Source organism: Galleria mellonella, unplaced genomic scaffold (assembly GCF_026898425.1).
Source record: "Galleria mellonella isolate WM207_F2 unplaced genomic scaffold, CSIRO_AGI_GalMel_v1 utg57, whole genome shotgun sequence".
Lineage (NCBI taxonomy): Eukaryota > Metazoa > Arthropoda > Insecta > Lepidoptera > Pyralidae > Galleria > Galleria mellonella.
Window position 1 is genome coordinate 11087993 of NW_026442119.1, and position 21501 is coordinate 11109493.

A 21501-nucleotide genomic window follows, 5' to 3' on the forward strand; every position below is an offset into this window, starting at 1 on the left:
AGGAGTATGTTCGAGGAGTACCACATTTAAGTGTGCACACAGGAACACATGCAAAGAATGTACAAATACAAAAGAGAGCCTATGACAAAGGCATTATGGCAAGTAGATGGAACACCGTGGGGTTTTTGCCGTAGGAGTCCGACAGTGCCCACTGAACTCCCGAGGTGAGATATGGCCTCAATAAGGATCTAGCATGTTCCAATTTGGACAAAAAAGTATGTTAAAGATTATCTCTCATCCAACAGGCTCCAATGTCTTTAACAAAAATTAATACAATAATACATTGTAATAAATAATTATAATTCTAGTTACAGTCATTTAGTTTGTAGGTATTATCAAATTCTCCATGGTTACAATATCACCCATAAAAGTCACAAATGGCATCAATTTCTGTACCAAATGCATAAAGTTAACTTAAATTTAAGAATATTTTATTTCGTTGAAAACTTCTTCACCAGTACTTCTCCAAAGACTTAACCAAGTCTTTAGGGTCTACGTTGGGCCCGTGGCGTTCGACGGGGATTCCATTCTTGTCAATGATGAATTTCGTGAAATTCCACTTGATGAAGTTGCCTAAAGTGCCGCCTTGTTTATGCTGTAAAATATATCATATAAACAATTTTAAATATATTTGATAAAAAGAATTTACATTGGCCCTTAAGTTTTATCTTATCATAATAGTCATCTGTAGATAAAAATATAAATTACAGATAGCCCAACTAAAATTATATGGTCCATGTCCATGGCCACAATTACAATGTAGCATGCCATTCAAAACAGTCATGTCATGATATAGGTACGTAGCATAATAGCTATCAGCAATCATTGTTGTGTTTGTGTGAATATGCCAGATGCATGGATATAAAGGAGGTATTGATTTTATTGAAACATTACGTTACAGGTGTTAATAATTATTTATTAGAACAAGTCAAGGCTGAATAAATCAATACATCATGCTAGGTATGTGATTATACACTACACGATAAGTAGCTCATTAGAATGATATCATTTATTTATCATATATAAATTGGTTAGTATTAATACTATGAAAATGCCAAAATAACTATCATAAATATTTGTTTCTTCGGCCCCATCAACAGATAATGTATAATTATATTTTTGGAAATACCTACTTAACATCAATTCATAGCAAAGAGTACTGTTTCATAAATATATCTACACAATAGATACATATATCTAAAAGACACTTATATAAATATTTTGTATTTTCTTTTCATGTAACTCATTTTAGGTGGTCATGCTCTTGAGGACTTTTAAAAACAAAAAAGTAGTACCTTTAAAAATTTCCACAGCGGATTTGTGCCGTCACCATTGACATCAATTTTTTCAAACAAATCAAATTTCACTTTGCGCTCTGAAGCAAAACATACGATTTCTTCAGAGTTTCCTGGTTCTTGTCCAGCAAACTGATTGCAAGGGAATGCCAAAATACGCAAACCTACAAGTTATAATTTTGATTAGTTATTAATAATACCTGACTGTTATAAAAATATATACCTAACTTTAAATGTAACAATAATGATTTGCAGAAACTATAATCTTTTTGATAATTGTTTAATATTTTTAATAACCCGCGGCCTTGCTCGCATGAGAAAGTGGGGGGGGGGGGGGGGGGATGCGGACTGCTAGTCTTATTGTTAGCAATATGCCCTGTCAAGTAAAACCGCCACGTGTTCTCCCTGGAAACCATCGTGCTGAATGATCATCGTGACCTGCCTTTGCATTCTCATCCATCATCCTTCACTGGTGTACCACCAGTGCATACCATAAGCGCAGTTGCAGTTATCCATTATCTATACTTAATAAATCTGTAGAGAGGTCAGTTCTGTACATGAAATATATTTCCAAAATAACTATCAGGGGGTGATTAGTGATCGATACTGATGCCAAAAATGCAATCAGTAAAATTTTTGTCTGTCTGTCTGTATATTCGTTATAGAAACAAAAAATACTCGACGGATTTTAACGAAACTTGGTACAATTATTTTTCATATTCCTGAGCAGGTTATAGTATACTTTTCATCACGCTACGATCAATAGGAGCAGAGCAGTGAAGGAAAATGTGTCTGTTACATCAATACCACTGAACCGTGAGGAAGAACATAGGCTACTTATTTTACGAAAAACAACGGAAACGCGGACGAAGTCGCGGGCAACAGCTAGTCATCCATAAAACTAATCACTTAACTCGAAAAATCTATAAAATCATTAAACATAATGTACACACATATATGCACCTACACACACATTATATATAATAATTAGTAGATATTTTGCTGTTTCCCAGAAGTCCCTACATTTTTTTTAAATCACTTATAATAATTATAAAAATATGATTTCCATATCTCAACAATATTTCTATAGAAAAATTATTTAAATACAAATAAAGAAAATTTTCGCCTTATTGTTATACAAATACAAGTGACAAACATATTTTTATGTTGAAGCAGGTGACTATAAAATGTGATAATAGCATTCTATGTCATATTATTAGGCAACATAATGGTTGAATAGATACCAGGTTTATTTGTCGCAACTGTAAGCGAGTATTATCTGTACAGACTAGTCTATTCAGAAACCATCATAGTATAGCCACTATATTGATATAGCTACGAAAATCTAAAATTAGCAAATGTATAAATGACAAATACATAAGTAATAAAAAAAAATGCAGACGAATTAATAAACTGCTACTTCCTGAAGTTGCTTAATAATGGATTGTAATTGTTATTCAATGTCATTAATTGCTTAATAATATTGATATGCATGTAAGTTTAGAATATATACAATTGAATAGTATTGTACATAATGTTGTAATTTACATTACTGAATTAGACAAAATAGATATTATGAAAGGTCATTGCATATTGACTTTATTTTAAATAGAGTGATAGTTTTTATTCCTGTTTAATGTGTGTAAATAAGACACAACTAATAATAATAAACTAATTTTATGTTCCAGATATTTTTAAGCTATAAAAACTATTCCTTTAGTATCAAAATTTGGAAATTAAAGAAATGCAGTTATGGAATATACATTAGATATAATTCTATTAAGAATAGATAAATTTAATGAGAATATTATTTCTTGCTGTCTGATCCTGGCATAGAATAGCACACCCCTTCCTTTCCCATGGGTGTTGTAAGAGACAATTAAGGGAATTAAACGGTTGAAGGACTGGCAGCAGCATCCCCCATAAAACATCAGCAAAGTATAACTTTGGTTGTAAACCAGTCTGCCAAGCATAGCAACTATTGATAAAATTAACTTCTAAGTTTCTTGATTAATATTTTAGTTTAATGCCCATCATAGACATCTTTAAGGAGAGGCTGGTGAACTATACTCACCCTATAGTTGTCTGGTGGCCATCAATAAGCCTAGCATACAATAATCTTAATGCAACAATGTTAGTGATCTTTTTAATGTAAACTAAAATTATACAAAGGAAAGATTTGATTGTTTGTTTACAATGGATAAACTTAAAAACTATGCAACCAATTTTGAAAGATCTTTTACCTACAGAAAGCTACATTATCACTGGGTCAACAGGGTGTATATATTTTCGAAAATACTATCTACCCATGCAAAACTGAGCCGGATTGCCAAGCGGAGCAAGTCGGAGAGAGGATTCATGTGTATTTAAAAAAAGTATAATTTATTATGAATCTTTGGTAGATAGTTAACAGAAGTTGGTATAAATGTACTTAAATCATTCTGTATATAAAATTGTGAATACATTTGTTATAGGGGACTAAATATGAAGCTTAGTCATAATTTACTTTTTTATTATTATTTATTTGATAAATGATTCACTAAGTATGATAATCAGTAAAGATTTCTTTGATTTTATTGAACCACCTTTGAACCAAATCATGTATATATTCATAACTATAATTAGTAATGGGGAAAAAAAATACTAACTCATATAGGAGTAGAATAACAAGGATTTTTTGTATATTAATTTTTTTGCTGCATCATCCTAAAGATTATTATAAGAATTATAGGAACACTAGCTGTATCCCATAGCTTCTCCCATAATTATATCATGATGTTGTATGGCCTATAAACTTTTTCAAGAATGAGTAAACAATTGCTAAAATTTTTTTAACTCCAAAATTGATAGTTTCATACAATTTAGCTTGTTTTAACAAATTACTGCTTTATTATAAGTATAGATGCATTATCTTCATTTCCAGGCAAGCTCATTTAATGATTAATTTTAATAAACAAGAGGTCATAAATAACCTAGAGATTATTTATTACTCATATTAATATTTATTATTAGCAATTTTCTACCTATATAAAATTTGAAGTGAAAATTGTACATTAGTCTTTCTTCTGAATGTTAACTACAATAATAAATATACATGAATGATAATATAATAAAATAATAATATTGTTTGTATTCACCTTTGCTCTCTGCATATTGCTCATACAGTTCATTAAGCTGTTTATAGTTGTTTGCAGTGAGGCCACACTGTGAAGCAACATTCACAATAATACAAATGTGACCTTTGTACACATCCAGCTTAACATCTTCACCTTTAATGTTTTTGACAGTGAATTCATGAATAGATGTAGCAGACTTATAATCTGGGTTATTGGCTTCTGCCATTTTTCTGGAAACAATTTGTAAACTGTATTAAAGATATAATAATAATGTAAAATTAAAAAACTGATTAAAGGTTTTTAAATCGTCTATAATTTAAATTAGAAACCTTTGAAAATTTTAAATAAGAATACATAAATGTATATAACTTCTTAACCATGAGGATGGCAGAATCACCAACTTTAACTAATGTAATTGTTATGAAATTAATATTTATTTATTTAACACACTAATTGAGCCAACATTACAGGATTTGTTAAAGAATTAGTATGTTACACAGTGTTGTTCATGTATTAAATGGAAAATATCAAATAATAAACTTGTTCATATTTTAATACACTATCGGGACTTATCGCGATGAAAAATTTTTCGCAGGAAAATAGTACCTACATATCTGTTTCTTTATTGCCGACTTTACGTACGTACTATTTATCTGCGAAAAAATTTTCATTGTATTAAGTCCCGATAATGTATTTGTAATATACGTAAACAACGCGAAAGTTTAAAATTACCCAATAACACTTGTTGAAATTACATATCACATGGAAATTAACTAAGTAATAATTATTGTTATTCCACATTTATAACACTTTTATATTTATAAATTTCAAAGGATGAATGACCTAAATATTAAATTATTATTACTACTATAATATTACCTACCTCTACTACTGTTTATTAACGGCAAAACAATGATAATAAAACACGATAAAGTGTAGAAACGAGCAAAATGAAATGACAATTGAAAATCTAAAATCAAAACAAAACAAACCAAAGAGTACAGAAATGCCAAAGATAAAGCGAAGGATTCTATTTTTAATCTATGACTGACATTGACAAAACACAGAGTAACTTTACTGTAATCATAGGCAGAAAATAGTGTAGCATGTATATTTATAAAATATTGCTCAACAAAAGAGTATGCAATTTAAAGGAACAATCCTAACATTCTTACGTATTGATAAATATTTAAATTAGAGATGGGCAATCCACCTGGGTGGGTTTAAAGTCTGGTGGGTAAAAACCGGGTGTTTTGGGTTTATTGGGTTTAAACCCCATAAACACCCAAATTTTTGGGTGTTTATGATTTTGTACTTCATCATCGTCATCTCAGCCGCAAGACGTCCACTATACTGGACATAGACAATATTATTATGCAGCCTACAGAATAAAAAACTTTTAATTTGATTTTGAGTTTATTAAGAAAGAGATGAAAGTAAAATGTAAAACTACAGTCAATCACTGTCAGATTCAGAGTTATTACAAGCGATGAATTGTATAGGTTCGATAGGCTCTATTTCGTCTAAACTGTTATGTTCATTTACTTGCTCAATGAAAGCTTCTAAGGTATTTTCTTCATTAAACTGAATGTCCTCGCATTCAGCTTTATGTTTAAGATTCCAGTTATAACAAATGAATGAAATTTTTTCAGTTCTTTCAGTTGTAAGTCGATTTCTTTTGTTATTATGTATGTAGCCTTGGATACTAAAGGAACGCTCAGTGGCTGCCGAAGTACAGGGAGCTGATAGAATACGAATCGCTACTTTGCTTAACTCAGTGGAACCACAAATACCTTTCCACCATATTAGGGGCTCAATGCTATCTAATGAGCTCCATACAAATCCTCTGGCCCAAAAGTTTTCTTTAGCTTTATAACACGCCAAATCTGCCATTACATTTGACAAACTTAAGTGTTGGCTTAAATTGTAGATAAACTCCATACCCTTAAGTTCTTCCTCTTGAGTAAGTTCGACTCCTAGAGTCCTGGGGTCTAGAATATATGCTGCAAAATGTATTGGCCTCATTGCCATATTGCATCTTGAAGATACTGATGTTAGAATCTGCTGTTTGCTTTCTTCGCTCAATGTCGAAATCTCATTTAATGCAAAACGTATCTTAGCTTGTACATCTCTAAATGTAATGTATGTCTAAACGATTCTGGTCGCTCTCTAAGTAAAATATGCTTTCAGTGACTGGTTCCAAAATACTTATACATTCCCCTGTCTTCGTCCAGAAATCATCAATTAGAATTAAATCTTTAATATCTCTTGAAATTACCACATCTTCTCTAACTGTTAATATTTGCAAAGCTATCTTATTTGCTTTCAAACTTTTTAACGAAGTAACATGACTTCCCCATCTTGTAGCACAAGGCAATTTTAGTGTTTGTGTAGAATCTTCACCCTGCCTTGATTTTATCAACAAGGAACTTAATCGTTGACTCCTTTTAACAGTTTTTATTATATTTATGGCTTGCATAATAAACACAGTTACTTCTTGTATCTTTACAATATCTTGGCACAACAAGTTAAGGATATGTGCACAGCAACCGAGAGGAACAACATGTGGATATTTGAGTTTTGTTAATTCGAATGCCTTTTGTATATTTCTAGCGTTATCGCCAATAAGTACAAGAAACTTATTTGCTCCATACACTTTCATTACTTTTTCAACTTCTTGGCTAAGGTATTCACTAGTGTGAGGATTACTTTCTGTATTCAAACTTTTAACGTATGCAGGTTGAGGTTTTGATATAAGAAAGTTTATTATTCCTTCATTTCTTAAATTAGACCAGCCATCGCACTGAAGGTGTAAGTAACTACAAGCATTTAGTTCCTCATTTAACTCAAAACGCATTTCTCTATATATTTTATCTAAGTATTTTGTCGCTAAAGCTTTACGTGAAAGTATTTTAAATTTTGGTTGCAATTTTTCGAAAAATTGTATCCATAAAGGATGTTGCACCATCGATAATGGCGTCCCTGTTACAAATATAGCTCTCGCTAATTCTGTTTTTATATGATCATCGGTGTCTTGAAACTCAGCATTTATTGTAGTGTTAGCAGACGACGAGGGGCTTATAAAAGAATCATTTGTCTCTATCTCTGACAGTCCAGACATTTTGGTTTTGGACGAGCTATCTTTTATAAGTTTCATAGAGTCTTTTAATGTTTCTGGAGATTTTGGACAAGTGATAAGATGTTGAAGCATTTTGGCAGCATTACTGAATTTGTAGACCTTATTACAAAGCTTGCAAGAAACAGACTTGTTTGGTAAAGTACGGTAGTGCTCCCATATGCGTAAATCTTTAGGTCTCCCCATTGAACCTAAAAAAATGAACGATGATTAGTTGGTCTGACGAAAATTCAACAATAGAGTGCCTATTTTTTTACAATGATTATTTCTTGTTATTTACAATAAATTTATTAAAAAAATAATAAAATAAATACAAGAAACCTTTGTAAAATTACATCTCCTCGGAGGATTAAACGCAGACGCTAGTTTATTATCGTATTGTTCTGTATTTTTCTCAGCAACTTCTTTAATTCGATTAGGTACTTACGCATATTATGTTAAAAATAAATATCTAGTACACATCTTAGGCTATCCACCATTATTATCCAATGACGACTCTCAGCTAACTATGCACTATCATCCAAAATAAACGTGTATGGAAAATTTTATCCCAGTCGGTTGAGGATTGAGGATAATTGCATCAACATACGAACATACCTACATACTTTTATTTACATAACGCAAGCTAAATAAAAGCTTGTAATAATACATCTAATTTTAAGTTAAAATTGTTAAGTGATCATGATATAATTGTATCATTCAAAAATCCACTTACCTTTAATTATTTCTTGTTAAGTATAAATATTATTTCAAATCTGCTCCCTTAATATGCACTTTTTTACTGCTTTTCCTACCTAACACGTTACCAGGAAGTCACGTTACCAGAGTCAGAGTAATAGTGAACACGTTTGACAGTGATTGTCGTCGCCTCATATTCAGCGTCGACGAATAGGGGAATCCCCAGTCATAATGTATTGCATGCGTGGCGGTCTTACTTCAAATCCATAAACAAAGAGATAATTACAGAACTCGATACTAGATGGCGCTGTTTTTGTTTGAAGAAAGTTTGCGGGCTAAAATACATAGAATTTCATCAATGACTTCCACAAAGAACAACATTTCTGTTTTTTCTAAGTCCGTATCTCTTCCGTATATTTCATAAGATATAAGCTTGGGCTACATTGTTATGCAACGTGATTTTGTCGCTGTCTTGCTAGCAGGGTTGACAGATATACGATTTAAATCGTACTCATACTATTATTTGTCTATTTTTTAATGTACGATCGTAAAGATTATGATCGTAATTCGCACAAAAACATACGACTTTTTGGTTACCTGGCAACATTTTTATTATGAAACGAACATGCTCACATCATCAGTCACATGCAACAATTTATTGGGGATTTCCCCTTCACATCTGGCAGTCCTGCTTGCTAGAATATAGGTAAGTCAGCCACAGTTACTGACGATCGATATTTAAAGGGTATTGTTTTTGTGCTAAATATTTCATAAAAACGTTATTTAATACTTTGTGGATTATTAATTTAGTTGATAATCACTGGAAGTAAAATGGATGCTAATTTGAGAGATCAAGATCTTCGTATAAAACAGTTAATAAAAGAAAATCTACGTAAGTACTCTTTTTATACCTAGGTAGGTAAGGTATAATAAACACAAAAGGTACTTAGATCGCGTGTGTTCGAAGCATTTATTCTAATAAATTTAATTTAAAATTGTAGAAAGAAAAAAATGTCTGCCAAGCCGTAGCCGAAGCCGATCTCCAAATATATTTGGCGATAGTGAGACCCAGTGTCCAGATGATTTACCCAGCGTCGTCGCAACAAAGAAAAAAACGAGGATAAAGTAAAAGAAAATTTACTGAAAGAAGAAACAAACTGTTCTAAATGCTTAATTTATGGAGAAGAGGATAAAAGAAATGAGTATTTCGGACTGTTAGTGGCTCAAGAATTTAAATATATACGGCCATGTGTGCGAACGAGGTGTTATGAAGAAATTTTAAAGTATCTACGGGAAGCAAAAGGCCAACATGTTGATCAACTGCAACATGAAAACACTGAAAATTAATTACTTTCATTTTATTATATATAGATTTTTAAAATTTCCTGAAATATTATTAGTTAACGTTTTATTTAATATTGTAGAATTGATCAATACAATTTATAAAAATAATTTATTGGTATTACTTACATATTTTCAAAAAAATACGTAAAAACCTATTTTTTTGGGTGATTATGGGAGTTTATGGGTGTTTATTGGGTTTTTACCAAAGCACCGGGTTTAAACCCGGTGCTTTGCCCATCTGTAATTTAAATGAATACGTGACAAAAATCTGTGACAATCGTGTGCACTTCATAATATGTACATGACAGTCGGAATTTATATAAGAAACTGAAGTTGTAAAAATAGTTACGATAATTATTTATTTAGCTTTTTAGTGAATACTATAAAAGTAATAAAATTCGTAAATTATATTTAATACTATTTCGCAGCAGACAGATAATAGCTGAAATGAGGATTTATAAGATTTGTGGAGTTTTTTCTTATACATTACATATTATTTAAATTAACGGATTTATTCCAATTTTTCTTTTTAAGAAAAATGTGCTTATGATCTTTATTCGTCTTTAAAAATTTTATTAATTGGTGGTATATATGTATATAATAAAAAAAATGCTGCAAAATGTTTTTAATTCGAAATATCTCTTAAGTACCTTTTATAAATTGACTATTACGATAAAATTTAAGAGAATACTATTAAACACACCATAAAAAAACTACATACTGTAAAAAAGATTTCTAGGTAAAATAAAAACATGATGATAAAATGCACTTTATAACATTAAAAATTAAAACTTGTATTTTTAATTTAACATTTTAGTTCTTTCATCAGTAAAATGTTACCTACACGCACTTTGAATGCTAAAGTAATAGGAGTTGATTATTATCAAGAATGTCTTCACCAATATTTTTCCAAAGACTTGACCAAATCTTTAGGATCTACATTGGGTCCATGTCGTTCAACAGGAACTCCGTCCTTGTCCACAATGAATTTCGTAAAATTCCACTTAATTGAACTGCCCAGGGTACCGCCTTGTTTATGCTATAAATAAATAAATTTAATTACATATGTATTGCTACGATTTTTTTTAATAAGCTCTTGTATAACTAATATTATTATTGGTTATACAAAGCTTACACCTAAAATCAAAGAAAAAATTCTGCCTAATTAATAGAAATTTTTGTATTTAGTTACGAATGTAATATATGTATGTAATGAAATATTTTAAAATTTATTTTTCATCACGTATATAGAATCACTTATGGTTGTAACATTTATATAGTCATAACCTTGATTTGTTTCAAATTTATGGCATTTATGTAAAAAGTTCTTGTAAAAATTTATACAATGTTTTTACTTTTTTCTAAGGATCATCATACAAGTAAACAGTATAGATTGAAGATAGAGAAGTTCTTGTGAATAGTAAATTCGTGGACTAATAAAATTTAGGTTAAATATTTAAGCTTATTAGACAAATAAATTATACAAATATCCTTACTAACATTATAAATATGAAAGTGAATTTGTTTATTACCTTTCGGTGCTTTAATTATAAAACACACATAGTATTTAAACTAGAAAAGAACAGAGGCCCTTTTTACATTTTGATCAATGAATAAACTCTAGTCACGTGCTTAAAGCTGCGGGTACAAACTAGCAAAAATGAATTTTAAACCTTTAAGAATTTCCATAATTGGCTAGCATTGTCCCCATTAACATCGATTTTTTCAAACAAATCGAATTTCACTTTGCGATCAGCAGCGAAACAAACGATGTCTTCGGAGTTTCCTGGTTCTTGACCAGCGAATTGGTTGCAGGGAAATGCCAGGATTCGCAATCCTAGAACATTTTTTTTTATTTTCTCACATAGGTTCCTTAATAAAGAATTAACTATTGTTATTATTAAATTAAAGTACCTCATCATAATTATATCAGCCTTTAATAGTCCACTACTAAACATAGGCCTCCCCTATTGGGGAGTTTCGTCAGTAGTCGCTATGCTTGGCAGGCGGGTTTGTAACGGCAGTTATGCTTTGATTATCTATCATGAAAAATATTACTGTCCATTCCTTAACCACCAATTTTCTAATTATCGACTAAGAAAGAAAGAGATGACCCATACCAAGCCGAGACCACACGACAAAATCAAATACTTACCTATTAATATTATTTTCTACTTGACGATTGAAACTTTATAAAAAAAAATTCAAATATTATCAAAAAGCAAGCTTGAGATGAATTACTATAGCTCATCTACTGTTCAACAGTTACAGTGTTCTTTCATAAATAAACTCATATGTATATGTGTAGCACAGCGATGCTAATTTTGACAATTTTGTTTTTATCTGCGAAATTTTGAAGAAATAATTATATTTTTTCAAAATTTCGTTCTCCTACTATTAAGTAGGAGAAATGTTTGCAAAAAATAAAATGGGGATACTGGGTAAGTTTGATAATATACCAGTGAAGTTAAGCATACAAAGTTCAGTGTTTTTATGTGGTTCGTGTAAATGTTTAAAAATAATGGAAACCGACACATACACACATTGTGATTGAGTAAAAGTGAAGGAAATCGTATCGATTCAGAGAAAATATTTGACACTTGTGTAAAAATTAAAAATTGCGTATTAGAACTCAGGCATAATATGTGTGTAAACATAGAAAAGGAAGATATGAGTTTAATTTTGATTTGATTCGATCGACAGACTAAGAGTGCCTGCTTGTGAGTGACATATAGCTTAGTAATTGTAATTAGAATCTTTTTTTACAATATTATTAAAAAATAAACAACTATTTATAAATAATTAAAAATAAAATTTATATTTTAGGACTAACCTTTAGTTTCTGCATATTGTTCGTATAGTTCATTAAGTTGTTTGTAGTTATTTGCAGTAAGACCACACTGTGAGGCAACATTCACAATAATACAAACGTGACCTTTGTATATATCTAGTTTTACATCAGCACCTTTTATATTTTTGACGGTGAATTCATGAATAGACGTAGCCGACTTAAAATCGGGATTATCCACTGCCATTTTGCTGCAAAAAAGTCTACATAAAAAAATAAAATATGATAACTACAAAAAAAACTATACAATAAATCAGTAAGATACAAATCTACACAATAATCTGGTGCGTGTGTATAAATAAGTTTAGATTTATGAAATTTGTTTTCATCTTAGATTAAGAATAGTTGATAGGTGGAAAACTAGTTTGAATTGAAATATAATTATAATTATTGTTGGATGAATTAATATCACTATTTGGTTGAATAAAAAAGTGTGTGGTCTTTATTATTCTTATAATAAACAAAATACATTCATAAAAAAATATTATAAATTAATCTATCAAAAAAAACCACATTTGCCAGATAGTGTATATCTTATTATATTATTATATATTAGTGTATATCTTCTTACAGACAAATAAAAACGAAATTTGTACGTTACTTACATTGTGCTAAATTGTGACCGTGCTAAGCAAACTACATTACTAATAATAGGTACAATAAGCTTTGATACCGCTTTAGAACCAATTGTCATAGTGGACGGTATGTCTTATTTAAAGGAAAAATGAAAGTAACTATATCACTTATCACCATAAATCTGTATAAAAACAAAAATGTTCTTGTGTATATACAATGTACCAATTACATAATGTACATATCATTATTAAAATATCTCTAAAAAAGTTTAATAAATACCTATTGCGGTGATAAAATAGCAATTGGTTACACTTCGATTACACAACAATACAATACAGATTACTTAGAAAAAAATACTATAATTATGAAAATTGTTACAGTATACTTTACATCAAGTTCTTGGTCTATGTCATAGTCTATGAATATTTTTAATTGTTACTCTGTGGACCGAAACTGAAAGTAATGCCATCCTGGCATTACTTTCAGTTAGAAATTAGTTTATGAATTTATGCACCTATCTATGAACAACATTTTATTAATATAATAAAATTGTGACTAGTCGATGTATATACATTTTTTTATACAACTTAGAATGGCAAACAAGCTGACGGTCCACCTGATGAAAAGTGGTAACCGTCGCCTATAGACATGAGCAGTACCATGGACATAACAGAGTATACTGTTTCGCCTATGATATTCCCCCATGCGTTGCCTTTCATGAGAATTCAGATGTTATTCCTCTGTACCCTGTAAATTCACGCCATATCCCACCCTTCAAACCGGAACACAGCCATACAAACACAACTGCTTCACGGTAAAAACACGAATGGGACAGAGATACTCAAGCAATCGACTTTTGTACAAAGTCTCTGGAAATATATTCCATGATACATGGAATATATTTCCAGAGATATAGTGATTAAATTCGTTAGCAATACGCATGAATCAAACTTATTGCTATTTTTATATTAAAACGATGTTATTGATAATTTTGCAAGAAAAATGTAGAAATATTTTTTTTAAACAATTAAAATTAATAATATATGGTCTGCTAGAGGGGTGCCGATGAGGTGCCTTCATTTTTTTATGTAATAACTACCGGAAGAAAACTCTACTAGTTTCGGCATCAATTCATGATCTTTAATCATGAGTAGCTGTGATGCGAGCGCGAACCTGACTACGCTCCTCTGCCTGCTAATATAATGTGCGCTTATAAAACTTTTAACAATAAAATTTCTTTTTGTTTTTTTTTTTTTTTTATATTACTTAATAATGATTAGCTAATAAATCATTATTATCAGTATCAACTGCTTCTGGAGAATAATTTAGGAATTTGTATTATTATAAATTAGATATTTAGCACCGCTGTTTATTGCAGATAAGTGTGTTTAACACTTTAAGTAATTAGAAAGCAATCGTGTTACGTAATATCTTTTTTTACCAAAATATTATAAAATGAACATTTTATATCATACCACAAACTAAATACCTAGTTCTGTTTATATTATAAGACATGATATGGACTGAGAAATTATGCCTTAATATAAAACAATAGAAATTCTGTGGTTTCATAGATTCATATTCCAGTTTTGTTTTATTAATATAAGGATAACGAAGGGCAGTGTCAGCTATGACGTTCTTGAAATTTTACTCTTAGCCCTAGTATAGGTTTGACGATTCATTTCAGTTTTTTTTAATTGATTTGCATGATGTGCTAATAAATCAAATAAGAAAAAACCAGGGCCTAAATGTTCTCAATTATTTTTCGATTTTGTAATTTTAATATAAATTTTCAAATTTACATAATCGATATTTTATAACTTTTCTTAATCTTTTTACAACTGTTAGGAGTATGAGATGTAGATATACGACCTAATTATCTGTGTCTATCGATGACAATGTTCGTTGCTAAGCATCTTGTTGATTGTAACATTTTATTCTGCTTATTATACGTATTTTAATATTTAATATCGCTTTCCGTTCTCCACTTTAATATGGTAGCAGAGCAAATAATAACGATATAAAATGGCCTCCTATGGAAAAATAGAACAATTAAATAAAGATAACTATGATACTTGGGCCTTACAAGCAAAAGCAGTCCTTGTTAAACAAAAGCTATGGAAATACGTAGTAACTCCAGACATAGAATATGAGGATCCTAAAATTAAAGAAGAAGACTTGCTAGCGCAGTCAGAACTCATTCTATTGATGTCTGCAGCAGAAATTAAACTAATAAAAAAATGTGAAACTGCACATGAAATGTGGCAAAAGCTCAATGATATATATTCGAGCAAAGGTCCGGCAAGAAAAGCGAGTCTATTAAAACAACTAATTCTGAGTAGATTACAAAATAACGATGATATACGTGAACATTTAAACAAGTTTATGGATATAGTTGAAAAGTTAAATCAAATGGATATAAGTATTCATGACGATCTACTTTCAGTTATGATGCTATACACCTTGCCACCAGATTATGAAAATTTTAGAGTAGCGATAGAGTCGAGAGACACGTTACCTAATCCTGAGGATCTAAAGATCAAAATTATTGAAGAATCGGAAGCGAGAAAACATTTATCCTCTGTAGATGCAAGCACAAGTAATGAAGAAGTTTATTATGCTTTTTGCAAGATATGTAAGAAAAAAGGACATAATACTAAAAACTGTAGAAAGAAGTCATCATACTACAAAAATAAGACGAATATAAAATCAAGTCATGATAGCAAAGACGTAAATAAAAATAATATTGCGATTTGTCTATATGTATCTAAGGAAGAAAACAAAAAAGAATGGATCTTAGATAGCGGATGCACTTCACATATGTCTTATGAAAGAAATATATTTCAAAATTTAGAAAACACTTGCAAAACGTTAAAATTAGCGTCTAACGATGGTGCTGCTGAAATAAAAGGACAAGGTTTAGTATGTTTACAGTTAAATAAACCTGGAAAGAAAGGAGAAATTAAATTATGTGACACATTATATGTACCAGATTTGTCATTGAATCTGTTATCTGTTGGTAAGATTACCGAAAATGGGTGTACTGTACTCTTTACAAAAAATAAGGCAGTAGTTACTCACAAAGATGAAGGTGTGATTTTGAAAGCACATAGAAAAGCCGATGGTTTATACTACGTTGATGCCAAACTAAATAAATCTCAAACATGTTATTATACAGATCAAAGCAAAATTCATCACTGGCACAGGAAACTTGGTCATATGAATGAAAATGACATGAAGTTTGCTTTAAGAAATAAAAGCCTAAAAGGTTTAGAATTTGGTTTAAACGAGAAACTTGGAGATTGTGAAATTTGTATTCAAGCCAAAATAAAAAGACTACCATCTAAAGCTAATACTGTTCCTCGTACTACACAACGATTAGAAATCATACATACTGACGTTTGTGGACCGATGAAGTCTGAAACTTATGCAGGTAACAAATACTTTGTTACTTTCATCGATGATCTTACTCGGTATAGTCGTGTATATTGTATCAAAAAGAAAAGTGAAGTATTAGAGAAATTTATGGAATTTAAATCTGAGATGGAAAATTATACTGGCAATAAAATAAAATGTCTTCAGTCAGACAATGGCTTAGAGTACTGTAATAATGAATTTGAAATGTTTTTAAAGAAAAACGGTATAACAAGACGATTAACAGCTCCATACACTCCTCACCAAAATGGTATAGCTGAAAGAAAGAATAGAACCCTTTTAGAAAAAGCTAGATGTTTAATGATAGAATCTGGAGCACCGATGACTCTATGGGGTGAAGCTATATGTACAGCAAACTACATTTCGAATAGAAGTATAAATAAAAGTATTGACAACTTGACACCGTTTGAAAAATGGGTCGGAAGAAAACCGTCTTTAAATCATTTTAATGTATTCGGAATAAAAGCGTACATGCTTCTCAAAAATAAACAAAACAGAAACAAATTTGAAACAAAAGCAATTCCTGGCATGTTTGCAGGATATTCTGAACGATCAAAAGCTTTTAAAATTTGGGTACCTACAAAAGGTAAAATTATGATTTCAAAAGATGTGAAATTTGTTGATAAATTTTTCTATAAAGAAAACTTTAATTCAAATAAATCAGCAAATAAATCAAGTACAACTGGTTATGTAGATCTGCTCTTTGATAATATTGAAAAACTAGAAGAGAGAGATAAAAAACAAACTATAATCAATGAAGAGAACATTGACCCAAATGAAACTGAAAGCGAATATGAATCGATTAACAATGATTTTGAGACAGATGATGAAGGAAATATCGAGTTGGTAGAAGAAACGAGACCTTCGGAAAGCCAAGCTGAAACAAATGACGAAGAGACACATGAAGAAGTTCAAACAGAAGTTAAACGGTCACTTCGAAATCGTAATTATTTACGAGCGCCTACAAGATTTGACGACTTTGTGATGACTGCTTCAGAAGACGTAATGAACTCACAAAAAGAACCTGAAACGTACAATGAAGCAATGAAAAGTAAAGATAAAAAGAAATGGCTTGAAGCGATGCTGAGTGAAATGACTTCTCTAGAAGAGAACCAAACCTGGGATCTCGTGGAGCTACCTAAAGGTAGGAAAGCTCTTTCTAGTAAATGGATTTATAAAATAAAAACGAATCCTGATGGAAGTATTGATCGATATAAAGCTAGGTTAGTTGTAAAAGGTTTTTCACAAAAACCTGGTGTGGATTATGATAAGACATTCAGCCCAGTTGTCCGCTTGAGTACAATTAGAGCAATGCTAGGAGTAGCTGCAAAAGAAAATTTATCTCTTTGTCAATTCGACGTATCCACAGCATTCCTCAATGGATCAGTTGAAGAAAAAATATTTATAAAACAACCTGAAGGTTATAACGATGGTACAAATAGGGTCTGCCGTTTGAAAAGAAGCCTATATGGACTTAAACAGGCTCCACGTTGCTGGAATACATGTATACATGAGTTTTTAATAAATTCTAAATTCATACAGAGTCAGTCTGATCCTTGTCTATACATCAGAAAGAATGGACTATCTAAAGTGATTATTGGATTATATGTTGATGATGGATTGGTAGCGTCAACATCAGAGAAAGAAGGAAAGAAATTTCTTGAAGAGTTACAAAAACGCTTTAAGATTACGACAAAGCCTGCAAGTTACTTTCTAGGACTCGAACTAGAAAGATCTAATGATGGATATATAACATTAAGTCAGAAAGCCTATACAAAGAAATTACTAGAAAAATTTCGCATGTCTGACTGCAAACCGGCTTTAACACCAATAATAAAAGAAAACAGTCAAGATACATCTCTAGATGAAAGCGAATTTCCTTATCGCCAGGCAGTTGGAGCACTGTCATATTTAATGGTAGGGACAAGACCAGATATCAGTTACGCAGTGAGTGTTGCCTCCAGAAATTTAGAAAAACCAACGAAACGGGATGTTATTGGAGTAAAAAGAATACTTCGCTACCTGAAAGGATCAGTAGATAAGGGGCTAATATTTAAGACTGATATCACAGGAAATTTAAATTGTTACAGTGATGCAGATTTCTCTCGTGATCAAGAAACTTGTCACTCTACCACAGGAATAATATGCCTTTACTCAGGCGCTATAAGTTGGAAAAGTCAAAAACAAGGAATAGTAGCCTTATCTTCGACAGAGGCTGAACTTATAGCTGCTAGTGAAGCAACACAGGAAATTATTTGGCTAAAAGAGTTACTATCTGAATTAACGGAGCTAGACAAGCAACCAGTTCTCTATGTGGACAATGAATCTGCAATAAAATTAGCTCACAACCCTGCATATGAATATCATAAAAGGACAAAGCATAACAAGCGCAAGCATTTTTATGTCAGGGAATGTGTAAAGGACGGGCATCTATTAGTGAAGCATGTCTCATCGGAACATCAATTAGCCGATATGTTCACGAAGCCACTCTACAGACCAAGATTAGAAGAACTGTCCTCACGCATTGGAATGAGTAGCAAGCAACTATAAAAAGTAGACGGGATGTTAGGAGTATGAGATGTAGATATACGACCTAATTATCTGTGTCTATCGATGACAATGTTCGTTGCTAAGCATCTTGTTGATTGTAACATTTTATTCTGCTTATTATACGTATTTTAATATTTAATATCGCTTTCCGTTCTCCACTTTAATAACAACTATATAATGTTTTTATAATTTTACGAATTTATTGGTTATAAATTTACATGTATTTAGGTACATTCAAGTAACTCTAAATAATTTTATGGCTATTATCAATACAGAAAAATAAATGTATTCACTGGTTAGATTCAAGGCTTTATATCGAAAAATAATCGATATATTTAGTCGAATAAATTGACCTTTTACAATTAATCGTTCTCAGGTTCACATGCCTATTGCATTATTATTTAGATTACGTATTGCGTTATTTTTCTTCCTTCTGTAATTAATAAAATATAAAATGGCATTTTTGGTTCCGAATTTGCGCAGATGTGTGAGTTTGAAAAATTTAAACAGCAATGTAGTTCCAAAAGCATCGTATCATGCAAATGTAAGTTGTATTTCCTGTCTTATTTTGAATTCTGAAATTTATTGATTTTTATAGCAACCAAAAAGTATTGACTAGTAAGGCCACGCGTGATTGCATATAATAATAATTTTATCACAGTTATTATTTGTAGGAATTTTTTTATGGCCTAATAAACAATACTTAGTATTATAAATAATACTTATGTACAAGTATTTCACAAGTACTTGATTAAGTATAATTTAATGCTATTTTTAATTCATTAAACAAAATCTAGTTTTAATTTTCAATCGCAAATCAATTAAAAATGGTTTAAGAATTAAATTGTGTTCCATAAAAAAAAAAAAAACTTCAATTGTGGTAAAACCAATTATTTTTGATAAAATTTCTATAGGACAAATCTGTGTATAGCATATCTTTAAAAAAAAAAAAAGAATTTTCCAAATCCGTTTACAACTGTTGGAATTATGAGGTCAAATTGAAAACTTCCTTATTCTTGAAGTCGGTTGAAATAATAACAGGAGACTGCCTCATATACTGAAAATATGTAGGCACAGAAATAAAATCCCCATATCGCCATAGTCGTAGAATATTGACGGATCTATATATGTAATATTCGGCAGATCCGTCAGTATTCTACGACTATGACGATATCATGATTATTATTCATATCAATCTTTGAAGCTGCTTAACAGATTTCAATAAAAAATTTAAATGTGTACTATTGTTTGCATCATCTTGAGAGATAAAATAGTTTTTATTTCAATAAAAAAATGGACCAAGTGGATAGCAGTAGGGAGGCAAAATAACATTTGCGGTGTCACCTAATTAATACATAAATATAATTCAGGTAATCGACCATTATGAAAATCCTCGCAATGTTGGATCATTAGACAAGAAGGACAAGAATGTTGGCACTGGGCTTGTTGGGGCTCCTGCATGTGGAGATGTCATGAAGCTTCAAATTAAGGTTGATGAAAATGGAAAGATTATTGATGCAAAATTCAAGACATTTGGATGTGGCTCAGCCATTGCATCCAGTTCTCTCGCCACTGAATGGGTGAAAGGCAAGACAGTCGATGAAGCTTTGAAGTTGAAGAACACAGATATAGCAAAGGAATTGTCTTTGCCACCTGTTAAACTGCATTGTTCTAGTAAGTATTATTTATATAATATTTAATATATCTTTAAAAAGAATACCTTATACATATTTAAAAAGAAATAGTGAAAAAGTTATACTGTCAACATAGTGAAATATAGTATTACTATTTATTTAGTATAATACAGTATGTAGAAAGAAGTAGTACTTTTAATGTTATGTATAGACTATTACTCTAATATTGTTTTTGTTACAGTGCTTGCTGAAGATGCTATCAAAGCTGCACTTTCGGACTATAGGATCAAGAATCAGAATGCAGAGAAAAAAGAATAAATAAGATAATGAGATTGAATAATGGAACAGATCTGTAATTGTTAGCTTCATGAGAAGGATAAAACTATAGGTTTAGCTTAGTAGGAGGCATTAAAATATCCTCGCATTAATTTTTAAAGCATAGAAGCATAAATTTAACGTTTCTATATATTATTATACTTATTAGGCGGTTTGAAACAAATTTCATTGTAGTATATGCACATAAATATATGTATAGGTTATATTATTTGATTAAATAAATTATAATTGACCTTGTCTTTTTTTTGCTATATTAGTAAGTCTTTTTAAAATAAAGAGAATGTAGTATCTGTTAGAGAATTCAATATCCTCTAATCTACACTAATAATAGGTTTTCTTAACTGATTTCAAAAAGGTGGTTAATATTTTTTTATATCATTGTCAATTCTGAAGAATTTAAAAAAATCTATAAAATTAGTACAATAACAAAAGTTGTGTTATCAGACACTATCAGTGTAATGAAATGCAAGTTAGTTGTTATTTTGACAGATAAAAAGTATGTAGTAAAAATTGTTTTTGCAGGCCCTAAAGCAGGGGAAGGGGAATAATAAAA

At 30.7% G+C, this 21501-nt stretch overlaps 3 protein-coding genes across 11 annotated transcripts; 1 reads left to right on the top strand and 2 right to left on the bottom strand.

The window, feature by feature from the left end:
- Positions 1-279: 279 nt before the first annotated feature.
- Positions 280-13383, bottom strand: LOC113509659 (uncharacterized). 9 transcript variants are annotated; one of them, XR_008253380.1, is made up of 6 exons: positions 13273-13383; positions 13023-13174; positions 12403-12608; positions 11243-11406; positions 10414-10608; positions 4499-4641 (listed from the first exon to the last, which is right to left on the bottom strand). XR_008253380.1 is itself a non-coding variant. In XM_026893042.3 (4 exons), exons 2-4 carry the CDS (start codon positions 4635-4637, stop codon positions 452-454), a joined length of 513 nt encoding a protein of 170 aa, XP_026748843.2. In that variant the 5' UTR covers positions 4638-4641; positions 5295-5437; the 3' UTR covers positions 280-451. The 9 variants fall into 9 exon arrangements, 2 of the variants coding, with proteins under 2 accessions (XP_026748843.2, XP_052755353.1); XR_008253377.1 differs by having other exon boundaries at positions 12403-12620; XR_008253378.1 differs by having other exon boundaries at positions 12403-12620; positions 13023-13195; positions 13273-13287.
- LOC128201690 (uncharacterized) lies at positions 5295-10391 on the bottom strand. The gene is made up of 2 exons (XM_052899390.1): positions 8263-10391; positions 5295-7738 (listed from the first exon to the last, which is right to left on the bottom strand). The coding sequence occupies exon 2, from the start codon at positions 7731-7733 to the stop codon at positions 6543-6545; it is 1191 nt and encodes a 396-aa protein (XP_052755350.1). The 5' UTR covers positions 7734-7738; positions 8263-10391; the 3' UTR covers positions 5295-6542.
- A 5941-nt stretch (positions 13384-19324) lies between the features above and the next one.
- On the top strand, positions 19325-21180 carry LOC113509703 (iron-sulfur cluster assembly scaffold protein IscU). The gene is made up of 3 exons (XM_026893102.3): positions 19325-19522; positions 20349-20652; positions 20854-21180. The coding sequence occupies exons 1-3, from the start codon at positions 19433-19435 to the stop codon at positions 20928-20930; spliced, it is 471 nt and encodes a 156-aa protein (XP_026748903.1). The 5' UTR covers positions 19325-19432; the 3' UTR covers positions 20931-21180.
- The last annotated feature ends 321 nt before the right edge of the window (positions 21181-21501 follow it).